This window comes from Heloderma suspectum, chromosome 2 (genome assembly GCF_057233095.1).
Source record: "Heloderma suspectum isolate Gila_16-S chromosome 2, 16-S_ref, whole genome shotgun sequence".
NCBI lineage: Eukaryota > Metazoa > Chordata > Lepidosauria > Squamata > Helodermatidae > Heloderma > Heloderma suspectum.
In genome coordinates, this window is record NC_139459.1 from 114,841,070 (window position 1) to 114,856,143 (window position 15,074).

The window sequence follows — 15,074 nt, forward strand, 5'->3', positions numbered from 1 at the left end:
AACTGAATGATTTCCTTTAGGAGAAGGGTGGGGGAAATTCTGCCTCCCTTTCAACCCCTGCACACCCTCAATCTGCTCTGGAAGGTTGGGGGACCTTCTAGGGAAGACTTATGCAGGGGCATGTGGGACTGCAGGGGGGAGGAGAGAGGGAAAGGGCCTGTTGCATGTGTAGAAGTCCATTTGCATGATGTTGGATTTTGCCCCATATTAGTAACAACATGGTTCTGCCTGAAATTGGTTGCAAGGACTGAGGTGTAAAATAAAGGAAGGGTACTCCTCTATATCGGAACTTGTTGTTGTTGTTTACATTTTATACCTCCCAAGTATTCATTTTTATGGTTTTTATTCCACCCCTTCTCTAAGGGGCTGAGAGCAGATTACATTTTTTTCTCCTAGGGCACAATTCTATTCATGTTTAGACAGAAACAAGTTCTACAACTCCCAGCATTCCCCAGCCAGCATGGCTGGCTGGGGAATTCTGAGAGTTGTCGGACTTTTTCTGTCTAAATATGCATAGGACTGTGCCCTTAATAACCCTGTGAAGTAGGTTGGGCAGTGACATAAAAAGCACACATTTAAATTACTACTGCCTGTATGTCTTCACTACAGAATCTGTAGGGAAAACATATCATTCTGTGGGTCCTTTGCTTACTTGTTATCAGGAACTATAATCTCTATGGCCTGGTTCACACATGATGACAACCCACAATTTCTTTAAATTGTGGATTGTTGTGAACGAGGCAGCATGTTTGCAGCAGGAGCTGCTAAACAACCCAGGGATACTGTGTCCCTGGATTGTTTGCTGTGTGAACCAGGAACTCTAGTTTGCCTCTCCCCAACAAGCCATAGAACGAATCTGTTGTTTATTCTTGGGTTGTTTCTTTTACTTGTCAGGGGAGAGACAAGCCAGAGCTCCTAGTTTTCACATACTGCTAAACAAACCATGGACAGAATGCACACTGCCTCATTCCCAACAGCCCACAATTTTTAAAAAAGTGGATTGTCATTACAAGAGAACTAGCCCTATCTGTAGTAAACTGCTTGGTCCCAAATTGAACTGGAATACACAATGAGAAAAACATGATGGTTGCATCTGGACTAAAGCTCTTCTGTGCACATCACATTTTTCTGTCATTGTGAAATAAAGTGTAAAGGTGGTGATTCTAAAGGGAATGTTCTTTTGCTCTGTGATTAGGAAATACAAACACATTTTGCTGTTTACATAAAGCTTGATTTTTGATGCATAAAGCCAAGCTGAAATATTGAAAAACACACTCACTTAGCAAACACCATTATTTCACCTTTAACAGAGAAAATAGCCTGATACTGGGATGAAGTGAGAAGCCATTAGCAAAGTTGAAATTCATAGTGGTAGAAATTTTCTGTGACTTGTGCTATCTGTCCCTTGGTGATTTTTAAGCATTCCTTGACGATCAGCTTTTTCAGAAAGTATCTCATATTTTGGGGGAAAATCCCCTTTATTCAAGCTTATCGTTTTTCACCCTCTCTCTCAGTTCACAGAAAGACACAAGAAGGCTCCGCAGTTGAGATGACACCTATAGAGGCAGACTTCTCCTGGCAGAAAAAGATGACACAATTTGAAATGGAGATACAAGAAGCTTTTCTACGTTTCATGGCATCTGTTTTAAAAGGTTACAGAACATTTCTTAAACCAATCACACAGGCACCTTCAAATAAAGCTACTGCGGCAGATTCCTTGTTTGACCTTCAAGGTGAGTTTGAGGAGATTGATGATATTGGCTGAAATGGAATACTGATGGTAGTTAACAAATACCAGGCCAATTTTATGCTTCCCATATGTCCTCGTTATATCTAAGGGAACAGAGACATGACATGTTTGATTCAGGACTTCAGGGTTGGATAGTGTCAGTGTTCAAAATCTTTGTGGTTTTTTGCACACAGTGCAGAGATCCATATAGCATACTGTTAGATTTTATGACTCTTCTCAATCTGAAAAATGAATATGGTATCTTATAAGTAAAACACAGATTTAAAGAAGGTGTAATAATTCATCCCTTTCAGTGTTAAATAATGGGGTGGTTTACACATGGCACATATGTCCCAACACACTTGTCCAGTTCACTAAATTCGGCTTTGGAAACTTTATTTACAATATTTATATACCACTCCACATCAGAAGATTTTGGAGCTGTGAACAACAAAGATCAAGGAATAAAACACCAGGTTAAAAAAGTTAAAACGTTTTTTAAAAAGATAAATTCCAATAATGTCGAATTCAATAAACCGTGGCTGATCACACAAGGAAAGCCTCTCAAGATAACAGTGTCTTAAGGAGGTGCTGGAAGGAACACATGTTGGCTCCTGCCTGACCTCCAAAGGCAGGGAATTCCACAGGAAGGGGGCCACCATACTGAAGGCTCTTTTCGTGGTGGACTCCAACCAGGCCATGGGTCCCTCTCTCGATAAAGATCATCCATCAGGGTGACCAAGGCTGATTCAGTCGCGTAACCAGGACGAAACCCAGACTGGAATAGGTCTAGATAATCAGTATCCTCCAAGAGTGCCTGCAGTTGCCTCGCCACAACCCTCTCAAGTACCTTCCCTAGAAAGGGGATATTTGCGACTGGGCGGTAGTTGTCTAATACCATTGGGTCCAGAGTGGGCTTCTTCAGGAGTGGCCACACTATTGCCTCTTTAAAGACAGCAGGGACCACCCCTTCCCGTAGGGAAGCATTTATCACTTCCTGGACCCACCCAGTCATACCCCTCAGCTAGCTTTTATTAGCCAGGAGGGGCAGGGATTTAGAGGGCACGTGGTCGGTCTTATTGCTGCAAGCACCTTGTCCACATCATCAGGCCGCAACAACTGGAACTGATCCCACAAAATCAGGCAGATGGTGGCATGCGACACCTCGACTGGAACTGCACTAACAACAGCATCAAGTTCGTTGTGGAGATGAGCGATTTTGTCCTCAATGTGTGATGCAAAGAGGTCACAGCGGGTCTTCGACAGGGCCAGGACCTCATTTACTGGGGAAGGTTTTAACAGCCCCTGGACCACCTGGAAGAGCTCTGCTGGATGACTACAAAGAAAATAAGCCTTCTTTGCTGCCCACACTGCTACGCAATAGGCACCATTATGCACTCTAGAGCGTGCTCAGTCGTCTTCACTTTGAGTCTTGCACCATTTGTGCGCTAGCCGACATCCAGGCTGTTTCATTGACCGCAGCTCCACAGTATACCAGGGAGCAGAATGGTCTCCACAGTGCTGAAGAGGCGCCGCATGTTATTCTCATCCCCTGTGTGGTGTCAAGCCGTGTAGCGTTAAGATGAACATAAAAGGATTAATGTGGTTGTCCTCGCCTCTTGCTTACGTAAAATGGCATGACGATATTCTTGAGAAGAAGAGATGGCACTTCTACAGTGCATAAAATCCCAACAGTACAAGCAAGTTGTCCTGTTTAAAATTCCCTGTAATATTGTATATAAGGTGGGCATTCTGTTGGCATAAATGTAGAGCTCATAAAGCATCAGAAGATATTGGGGAATGGCAAAATAATGTCTGCTCTGACATGGAGGCTGGCAAGTTTCCAGGTTTGTAGGAAGTTAACTGCATGCTCCATAGTACCAACCCTCAGTAGTTTGATAACTGGACAAAAGTTGGGGTTCAGAAGGAGGCGTGATCCCCTTGGAAGCTTTCCTGTATACAGCTCCTATAGAAATTAATGGGAGCTGTACAGGCCCCATTCATGTCAATTGGCTTTCCAAAACAATAAAGCCTAATATCTATAATATACATTTCATCTGTTCATGTTCCACAAGAATGTTTGCATTTAAATGCACTAAAATGGAAGGTTCTAGAAGGATTTTTTCAGACCTTATGTCCACCTCTGTGTTTATCTTGTCAAAATGCTGTAATTAATTACTTTTTAAAAATAGTCTTTTGCTGTGGTGCTGATAGGGCCTGCCAGTGGGAAACTGACAACAGAATACGTGGTCTGGAAGCTATTTACTTTTAGACACTGTATAAGCTTTAGGCAGAACAATCCTACCTGAAGGGTCAGAACGCTCCAACATTGTAGCCTTTGACATATCCAAGGTTCTGAAATGTTAGCAGGACAGAAATGAGGGAGGAGCAGATTTCTCCTCTCCTTTTTTCCTGTCCTGGGGTGGGGATTGATTAATTGATTTAATTTTTCCCCATGATTGAGCTGTGGCTGGAGACCGGGCATTGTTGGAGACTAGGAGGGCGTTGGATCTTGCAGATCCATAGCCGCCCTCAATCCATCCCCTTTTATCCCTTCTGATGTCAAAGCTCCAAAGTATGATGTGGACCTTTCTGTGGGGCTTTGGGGATGGGAGATTGAATCTCCCCCTCCAACGACACATCTCTCTCGCCATCCTTGAAGGGGAAGGACTGATATATCCTGCAGCACCAGGGATGTCCTCCCAGGGGCCATGCAGTTGCAGCCTGAGTGTAAATAGGCATATCAATGGAGAACTTTTATAATATAATGGAGAAATGCTCAGTGCTACAGTAGAAGGTTAAACAGAAAAAAATGAGATAATAGGAAATACTGATAATAGTTTTATCAGTAGCAAATATCTTTAGCAGTTGTCTTGTATTTTTTTAACTAGGATTTTTAAAAAGTAGAGACCGTGCTTATGCAAAATTCTACACTGTTTTAACAAGGACACAGATATTTAGCCGCTTCATTGAAGAATGCAGTTTTGTGAGTGATAAAGATACCGGATTGGCATTTTTTGATGACTGTGTGGAAAAGGTAAAGGCTCTTTCTTTTCTGATAAATTTGATAGTGATATCCTATGCCTCTGACAGATCTGTGGCTTTTGGTTTTATGCAGTAAACACTTTCTGAGTGTTTACCAAAATTACACAGAAATGTGCAAACTTTTGAGTTCTCCAGGACTCTTCATCAGGCTAGCTGGTACAAAAAGCAAGGGGTGGATGGGAGAAACAAATTTCAAAATTGTTTTTACTTACTTATTAGGTGCTTTGGGAACTAGCCCAGTCTCACAGCACTTAGCTTTATGTGTAAATATCTGAACAGGGGTTTTATTAGGCAAGGAGGATGAAAAGGTTTGAACAGCGTAATACCAAAATATGTTATGCTTGGTTTAAAAAAAATAAGCATTTCTAATTTTATGTTTAATGCCTTTCTAGCTTTTTCCTGAGAAAGGATCAGAAAAAGGAGATAAGGTATTTATTTACTACTCACAGGGGCATCTTAAGAGTTTTCTGGTAATTAAGCATGTATGGTAACAACATGGTTGTTCAAGCACCTGTCTTGGCATCTTTGATATGCTGGTCATGGCAGAATTGGCACATGGCCAAAAGATGCAAACACAGTTATACCTGTCCACATAAAGATCTTTTCTTGGTACTGCTTCCAGTACTTATAGTTGCAGGCTAAGCCATTCATTTCGTCTTGACCTGAAACTGGAATATTATGTATTTGCAGGTTGATATAGACTCTGCAGAGGACACCCGGTTGATTGAGCTTGATGAGTCACAGAAAAGTGAACACACAGTATTTATAATGCCACCGGAGCCTCCCCCTGATGATGGACAGGAGAGGCTACCAAAGTACAGGTATTCTCTAATGCAGGGTAGGGGATCCTCCAACCCTAATATAGTCTAATGAAACTTGGATGCATTTTGCCTTTGTTTTTCAGCTTATAACTAGCGAGGGAACCCAGCTTCACACAGGCTGGAGTAGCCCTTAGTTTGATACAGGGAAGCCTTCAAGCAAAGTTACTCAGGTGTCAGAGATGGACATAATGTGCCCTGCCTGTCTGAGTGAAACCACACCCACTGGCACCCCTAGGCATGGTCCCTGCTGTGGTGCATCCCTATAGCCCCCTGAGGGAGGGATCAATCCACTCCATTTTTCTAAGAGGGGGGCTGCCACACAGCATGGGGGAGGGGGCAGCTATATAACTCTATCCCTTGGACTACTCCCTCCAGGCTTTGAACTGTATTGACTGCAAAGCAATGCAGTAGTTAGATGACTGAAGACAGTACTGCAGACTTGAAACACATGGACACATTTAAATCAATTTAAATTAATTAATGCATTTACAAAACCAAATAACCCTGAGGTGCACACCTCTAGGGTCCCCTTAGTATGCATGCCAGGTTTCGGGGTCTAGGTTTCACAGTCTTGGCACTCACAGACAGACATCCTGTATTATTATTGTAGAAGATTGTCCATCGTACTGTAACTTTTTATATTTGCCTTATCACTTTAAAAAGGTCATTGCTATCTCGATTTTAGCCTGTTCTGAATTCTGATAATGTTACAGCTATGGTGCGCGGTGTTTTCCGCCGCTTTCTTCTACCCAGTTTCATTAACAAACTGCTATGGCATGGATGTTTGTCATTTGGAGATTCTTTGGGCATTCTTGATGTTGAAAACTATTTTGACTTGTGAAAATGATAGATTTGGGACTATATGCTAAAGGTCTTCATGTGAAAGAATGATAGCTCAGTATTCCCACATTACATAGCCTAGCATTTTGTTGTTCAGTCGTTAAGTTGTGCCCGACTCCTTGTGACTCCATGGACCATAGCACGCCAGGCCTTCCTGTCCTCCGCTCTCTCCCTGAGTGTGCTCAAGTTCATATTCATTGCATCGGTGATGCTATCTAGCCATCTCATCCTCTGCCATCCCCTTCTCCTTTTGCCTTCAGTCTTTCCCAGCACCAGGGTCTTTTCCAGGGAGTTTTCTCTTCGCATTAGGTGGCCAAAATATTGGAGCTTCAGCTTCAGGATCTGTCCTTCCAAGGAGCACTCAGGGTTGATTTCCTTTAGGATTGACTGATTTGACCTCCTTGCAGTCCAGGGGACTCGTAAGAGTCTTCTCCAGCACCACAGTTCGAAAGCATCAATTCTTTGGTGCTCAGCCTTCCTTATAGTCCAGCTCTCACAGCCATACATTACTACTGGGAAAACCATAACTTTGATTATACGAACCTTTGTCAGCAAGGTGATGTCTCTGCTTCTTACTATGCTGTCTAGGTTTGCCATAGCTTTCCTCCCAAGGAGCAAGCGTCTTTCAATTTCATGGCTACAGTCACAGTCTGCGGTGATCTTGGAGCCCAAGAAAATAAAATCTGTCACTGCTTCCATTTCTTCCCCTTCTATATGCCAGGAAATGATGGGGCCAGATGCCATGATCTTAGTTTTTTTAATGTTGAGTTTCAAACCAGCTTTTGCACTCTCCTCTTTCACCCTCAACAAGAGGCTCTTTAGATCCTCTTCACTTTCTGCCATTAGGGTGGTATCGTCTGCGTATCTGAGGTTGTTGATCATTCTCCCAGCAATCTTAATTCCGACCTGTGATTCATTCAACCCAGCGTTTCTCATGATGTACTCTGCATATAAGTTAAATAAGCAGGGTGACAATATACAGCCTTGTCGTACTCATTTCCCAATTTGGAACCAATCAGTTGTTCCATGTCCGGTTCGTACTGTTGCTTCTTGGCCCTCGTACAGGTTTCTCAGGAGACAGGTAAGGTGGTCTGGTACTCCCATCTCTTTAAGAATTTGCCACAGTTTGTTGTGATCCACACAATCAAAGGCTTTAGCCTAGTCAATGAAGCAGAAATTGACGTTTTTCTGGAATTCTCTTGCTTTCTCCATGATCCAGCGAATGTTGGCGATTTGATCTCTAGTTCCTCTGCCTCTTCGAAACCCAGTTTGTACTTCTGGTAGTTCTTAGTTCACATGCTGCTGAGTGCAATTGTATGGTAGTTTGAGCACTCTTTGGCATTGCCCTTCTTTGGAACTGGAATGTAAACTGACCTTTTCCAGGCTTGTGGCCACTGCTGAGTGTTCCAAATTTGTTGGCATATTGAGTGCAGCACTTTAACATCATCATCTTTTAGGATTTTAAATAGCACAGCTGGAATACTGTCATCTCCGCTAGCTTTGTTGTTAGTAATGCTTCCTAAGGCCCACTTGACTTCACTCTCGAGGATGTCCGGCTCAAGTTCAGTGACCGCACTATCATGGCTATCAGGGACATTCACATCTTTCCTATATAGTTCTTCTGTGTATTCTTTCTACCTCTTCTTAATCTCATCTGCTTCTGTTAGGTCCCTGCCTTCTTTGTCCTTTATCATGCCCGTCTTTGCACAAAACGTTCCCTTGAGATCTCCGATTTTCTTGAAAAGATCTCTAGTCTTTCCCATTCTATTGTTTTCTTCGATTTCTTTGCATTGTTCATTTAAGAAGGCCTTCTTGTCTCTCCTTGCTATTCTTTGGAAATCTGCATTCAATTGGATATATCTTCCCCTTTCTCCCTTGCTTTTCACTTCCCTTCTTTCCTCAGCTACTTGTAAAGCCTCATCAGACAGCCACTTTGCTTTCTTGCCTTTCTTTTTCTTTGGGATGGATTTAGTTGCTGCCTCCTGAACAATGTTATGGACCTCCGTCCATAGTTCCTCGGGCACCCTATCAGGTCTAATCCCTGAAATCTATTCCTCACCTCCACTGTATATTCATAAGGGATATGATTTAGGTCATACCTGAATGGTTTAGTGGTTTTCCCTACGTTCTTCAATTTAAGTGGGAATTTTGCAATAAGAAGCTCATGATCTGAGCCACAGCCAGCTCCAGGTCTTGCTTTTACTGACTGTATAGAGCTTCTCCATCTTTGGCTGCAAAATACATGGTCAATCTCAAAATCAGATTGATTATCTGGTGATGTCCATGTGTAGAGTCGCTTCTTGTGCTGTTGGAAAAGAGTGTTTGCTATGATCAGCTTTTTCTCTTGGCAAAACTCTATTAGCCTTTGTCCTGCTTCATTTTGTACACCAAGGCCATGCTTGCCTGTTATCGCGTTTATTTCTTGACTTCCTCCTTTAGCATTGCAATCCCCTATGATGAAAAGGACATCTTTTTTTGGTGTTAGTTCTAGAAGGTGTTGTAGGTCTTCATAGAACCGATCAACCTCAGCTTCTTCAGCATCAGTGGTTGGGGCATAGACTTGAATTACTGTGATATTGAATGGTTTGCCTTGGATTCGTACTGAGATCATTCTGTCATTTTTGAGATTGTACCCCAGTACTGCTTTTCCCACCCTTTTGTTGACTATGAGTGCTACTCCATTTCTTCTATGGGATTCTTGCCCACAGTAGTAGATATAATGGTCACCTGAATTAAATTTGCCCATGCTTGTCCGTTTTAGTTCGCTGATTCCCAAGATGTCGATGTTCAGTCTTGCCATCTCATGTTTGACCACCTCTAGCTTACCTTGATTCATTGATCTGACATTCCAGGTTCCTAAACAATATTGTTCTTTACAGCATCGGACTTTCTTTTCACCACCAGACACATCCACAGCTGAGTGTCCTTTTGGCTTTGGCCCAGCCGCTTCACTCTTTCTGGTGCTACTTGGAAATTCCCTCTGCTCTTCCCCAGTAGCATATTGGACACCTTCCGACCTGAGGGGCTCATCTTCCAGCGTCATATCTTTTAGCCTTGTGAGACGTTCCATGGGGTTTTCTTGGCAAGAATACTGGAATGGGTTGCCATTTCCTTCTCCAGTGGACCACATTTTGTCAGAACTCTCCACCATGACCTGTCCGTCTTGGGTAGCCCTGCACGGCATAGCTTATGGCTTCACTGAGTTGTGCAAGCCCCTTCGCCACAACAAGGCAGTCATCCATGAAGGGGAGCCTAGCATTTTAGACGTAAGCAAATTTGCAAAACAGGCCTGCATCCAAAGATTTATACAGATAGTTCTCTATGTTGAAGGGAAACTAGAACCTGTGTTTCTCAAATAAAATCTCTTCCTTCCATCCTCACTGCCACTACTTGGCAAGTCTCTTTGGAAGCTCAGGGTGGCATCAGAAATAATTTGTGATATGGAGTGCAGGTGTGGGGAGCTGTTCTTCAAAGGAAGCTACTTTTGAAAAATCCATTTGGTATGCCCAAGCTATTTGGCATTCCTAAAGTAGCTCATTGGACTGCGGTCTGTGGGTTGCATCGCGAACTACTGCTCCACGAACAGAAGACCTCCTCCTGTTCATGGTTCCCACTTAGCAAGCTAGACACTCCCATGGGTGAAAGGGGGTGGAGGCATTTTTTACTGATTTTCCCTTCCCCCTGCAGCCCCCAAAGCCACCTCCTATGCTGTCCCAGAGGGTCCCCCAACTCTCAAAACAGATTTTCAGAGCATAGGGAGCTACTGGGGGAGGGGGAATTCGCCTTCCGCCTTCTACATACAGCAGTGACAAGTTTGTGGAGTTCTGTTCTGTTCAGCTATGGATTCAGCCCTATATATTCATGTTTCTTAGCGCTCCGCCATCATGTTTATGGCCTTCATTCTGCAACATCCAAATAAAGGAATACAAATAGTTACAAATCATAAAGAGAATTGGTTTGATTCTTTCTTCCCAAATTAGTCAATATCACATCCTTTTACTGCAGACTTGCAGAACCTCAGACCAAATTTAGTGAGATGCTCTAAGCAAGAGGAGCCATAGCTCAGTGTAGTGATCATGCTTTTCATGCAGAAAGTCCAAGTTTCAGTATCTTACATCTTTGGGTATAGAATCTCATGTGCCAGTGCTGGGGAAGAGGTTTCTTATTTTCACTGAAAGTCAGGTAGACAATACTGGGCTAGATGGATCAGTCATTTTGGCTTTGTGTGAGGCAGCTTCATGTGTTCCATGTGTATACGTACATACATGTGTACAGCGTAGGTCGAGATTTCTGTTAATTAGAACATTACTGACAGATCAAATTGAAGTCATTAAGGGTGCGATCTTAAGCATGTTTAGACAGAAAGAAGTCCTACAATGCTGGGACTTGTAGGACTTCTGTCTAAACATGCATAGGATTGCCTTGAGAGTCCCCAGAAGCAACAATGAAAATAAGCTTATCAAATTACTGCAGTATATGTTATAGTACAATTATTTCAGCAGGCTAAATTTAATGTTGTTCTGCTATGTTCATTTCTGTCTTAGAAATATGGCTAACAATTCAGTGTACAACTGGCTGTTGTTTAGAGTCATGTTAGGTGTATTGTGCCTTAACAAACATAAGTCTTCTCTCTCTCTCTCTCTCTCTCTCTCTCTCTCTCTCTCTCTCTCGGTTCCAGCTATAAAACCTTCCCTAGGCTAGAGTTAAAGCTCTTTGACAGACCACAAGAGCTTAAGCTTTCATTCAAGAGGCACCCAGCTGGAGGCAACATTTCAAATAGTCCAGCACTCATGGCAAAGAGGACAAAACAGGTCAATTTTGTTTTTAAAATGTCTTATGACTGTATAATATACATGCCCATAAGCAACATATCTTTTATATCGTAAACCTGTGGGGCAGGGACTGTCTTTTTATTGATCTGTAAACTGCTCTGGGAGCCTTTTTAGCTGAAAATCAGGATAAAAATGCTTTAAGCAAACAAGCATAGACAATTTAATATTCTGCCCTTGTTATTCAACTGTTACTGAAGTTAGTTATGCTTCCTTTTATGTAAAGCATATGTCACTTTGATAACATTTGAATAACCAGGGCTGACTATTTAAAGCTGGGCCAAAACCTTGATGACATATGTGCAAAACTGGACATCCTGTTTTGCGCATTGCATATTGTGAAAGGAGCATGAGATACGAGGTCCCAACTGGTCACTGTTAATATTTTTGTTTTCTGTTTTTCAGGAGATAAAAGCTGCCCATAAACTAGCCAAGAGATACTACACAAATCCTCCACAATGGGCGAAGTGTCTCTTAAGTCATTGTTACAGCTTATGGTTCATTTGTCTCCCAGCCTATGTTAGAGTTTCCCATCCCAAGGTCGGAGCCCTACAGCAAGCATATGATGTTCTTCTCAAAATGAAGAAAACTGATGTGGAGCCTCTGGATGAAGTAAGTTATGAAAATTGCTGTACAATGTGAAAAGATGCAAGTGCATATTCAGTGTGTGGATATTATCTGCATGAGTTACTGTTTTCCACCAAACATTTCATGTTTCATCAGCTTTGGACACAATACACATCAGACTGCCTTATTCATAACAAAACATAATCAGTTATGTTCTGCTAAACAAGCAAGCTAGAAATTGTTTTAATGACTTGAAATCTTGCTATCTTACTCTGGCAGTGCAGCTGCTAGAAAAAAACAATCTGGTGAACCATTTTGCGTTTTACTGAAAGCAGCACAAGATATTTTTAATCACAACTGTGAGATTAATGCCTGTTATTCATAGGTGCAGTTTCTGAATTAGATCTGAAAGCAAAGAACAATGGTGTGTTCCCCGGTCACAGTCTGTTCTCCTCTCACACATTTGGAGTATTTTCAGCAAACTCTCCTCATCCTCTCTTAGAGGATAAAGTCTGCCTAATTCCACTGTCAGGCGTGTATCCAGAATTCTGTCTTTCCTTTAACAGATCCTCTTGCAGTTTTGGGGTTCTGCCGATTGTGAAGTTAAAAGTTCAATTCTCCAATATCTCATTTTATGTTCTGCTTATAAAATATAAACAAATGGCCAGATGAGAACCTGAAGTTCCCTAGGGGAAAAACCCACTAATAAAAGTGGCATTAGCAACTCCTTGATGGAAAAAAGGAAATTGTTTCAGATCCATCTTAAACCATCATCTTAAACCATCATCTTAAACCATCATCTTAAACCATCTGTAAACTTTAAAAGCTTGTACTGAAACTACTTGTCTCCTCTTCCACTTGGACTGTAATGGGGAATTTAATTATCTTGGCTGTAATGCATCATCAAGGATTGGATTGGCCTGAAATGACAGGTTTCCCTTCTTGAATCTTACCTCGACCTACGTATTTTAAATAGAAAAATTAGAGGATGTCTCTGGAGATGCAGACACTAAATTATTATATATGGGTGTGGCTCACGGTGTCAAGTTTGACAAGTTGGAAGATAATTAATGATGCTACTGCATCAATTCTACTTAAGTAATCTGCCCAAACCTGAAATAAGACACTGCACATCCCACTAGCCATCATGTGCTTTTGAAACTAGTGTTTCAGACAGTTATGAGGACATGTTAAGAGGATATTTTACCTAGATTTCTCTTTTTTAAAAAAGAATTTATTGTTTTAAGCTTGCAAAACATATGTTAAAATGCTTTTCTCTTTACCTAGCATGGAATTTGCACCAATGTATGCTGAGGCTAAAGTACACTTATCCTCGTTTAACTGGAATATAATTGAGAATTTTCTATAAATATTAATGTGCTTCAAGTAGCTATTTTGAAAAAGGGTTCTGGTGGTTGTCAAATGTGACGGTAAATAGTTCTTGTATTTTTCTTTGATACTGACTAGCTCAGACTAATACAATGTGTTGTGGTAATTCTTCCCTAAGAGTTGCTGTAAACTTTTTTTCTTCTTTGAATGTCTTATATCCACAGTCTTTAATCTTTAAGGCACTGAGATTCTCAGCACTCACCTGTTAAAGGTGGCATTCCCCACATCTCATACGTTCATGGTAACAGATGTCTATATTCCATCATAACCACCACCAAATTAAAACTGGCTGCTGTTTTGTCCTTTGCAAAATTTATCTAGTAGTGGCCCCTCTTCATTTCATACCAACCATTGCCATAAGTTAGGCCAGAAGTGGGCAACCTTGTTTGGGAGTTTTGGGAGCGATCAGGAGTTGTTTCCTTGCTGCTAATAGCAGTGCTGGAACAGCCTTTTCCCTGCTGACCACTGATCGCCTAGGCAGTGAGGAAAAGTGGGCGGGGCTCTGTGGGCCGCATGGAGAGCAGTCAAGGGCTGCATGAGGCCCATGGGCCTTAGGTTGCCCAACTGAATTATACTGTGTCCCATCTCCCCTGACTGATAGGTACCATAGTGCTGAACTGGAAGTGTGTGGGAAAGTACTTCACATGAGGCAGGAGCGGGGAATCTATAGGCTTTTACGCAGTGCCTTTTGTCATAACCTGCTTGCAGAAGTGTGAAGGTCTTCTGCTACATGTAGGCATTGAGGGCTGTGTGCTTCCACTTCTGCAGTATTGCAAGTCACATTGTATGACACAAATTGTTGTGAACACTCACCTTCAATCCTAGATACTTACACTGTGTTTTATGTGAGATTTCCTTTGAGGCTGACCTGGAAGCTGCAACTAGCAAAATGCTGTGGGTAGGCTGCTGAGTGGGACAGTCTTCCCAGGAACATATTACATGAGTTCTGAAGGAGTTGCATTAATTGCCAATAAGCTACTGAGCCACGTTCAAGGTGCTTGTGCTGACATAGAAAGCCCTACATTGCTTAGGTCCTGGACTCCTGATTTTCGTTTATGTATCTGCCCAGATATTAAGATCAAGTGCGGGTGCTTTCTTGATGGCGCCACATTTGCCTGGCATTCGATGTGTGGCTACCTGAGAGAAGGTATTCTCAATACAGGCACCCTGACTGTAGAACTCCCTACCCACTCATATACGGTTGGTGCCGAGTCTTACAGGCTTTCAGAGCCAACTAAATACCTATTTGTTCATCCAGGCTTCTGACTGAATTTGTTTTTCTGCATTGTGTAAACTGCTGTTTATCTGTGTTGCTGTTTTCCCCTGTTTGATAGGGGTGTGGGGGGGTTGTTGATGGTGTATGCTTTTGTTGTGTTTTATTGGTTGTAACCCACTTTGGGATTATTTTATAATGAAAAGTGAGTGATAAACTTAATAAATAAAAAAAATGAAAATAGTTTCAGTGTATTTCTCATAGAATCAGACCAGAGGTTGCTGCTGCTGCTGTTTCAAAAAAAGGTGGTATCTCTTTAACTAGGCTGATCAACAGATACTGAACTGTATTTTAGCTTTTTTCTGGTTTAAATTGTTTTCCCTCTGCAGGTTGCTGAGGCACACATATTGGGCTAGTTTGCATGACATGACAATCCATCTTGGGTTAATTAACCCTTGAGGAGTCATGGCCACCATTTTAAATATGCAATCCCTGATTGGGGGGTTGTCATGTCATCCGAATCCAGTCATGGGGAGTTATGCAAGGGTTAAAACAACCCTCGCATAACCCAGCAACAAGCCGAGGAGTTATGCTGTGTTTAACCCTCACATAATCGATGGTGAGCTGCAGCATGTCATATG

The 15,074-nt window shown here is 42.1% G+C and overlaps 1 protein-coding gene across 4 annotated transcripts in view; it reads left to right on the top strand.

Annotated features, from left to right (window-relative positions):
- DENND4C (DENN domain containing 4C) overlaps positions 1–15,074 on the top strand; it is a 99,248-nt gene that overhangs the window by 52,500 nt on the left and 31,674 nt on the right. For all 4 annotated transcript variants that reach the window (XM_084834577.1, XM_084834574.1, XM_084834576.1 and 1 more), the window contains exons 12-17: positions 1,515–1,733; positions 4,621–4,766; positions 5,167–5,202; positions 5,465–5,595; positions 11,114–11,246; positions 11,670–11,876. In XM_084834577.1, the coding sequence (XP_084690703.1) occupies positions 1,515–1,733; positions 4,621–4,766; positions 5,167–5,202; positions 5,465–5,595; positions 11,114–11,246; positions 11,670–11,876 (872 nt within the window). The remainder of the gene's footprint in view (positions 1–1,514; positions 1,734–4,620; positions 4,767–5,166; positions 5,203–5,464; positions 5,596–11,113; positions 11,247–11,669; positions 11,877–15,074) is intronic.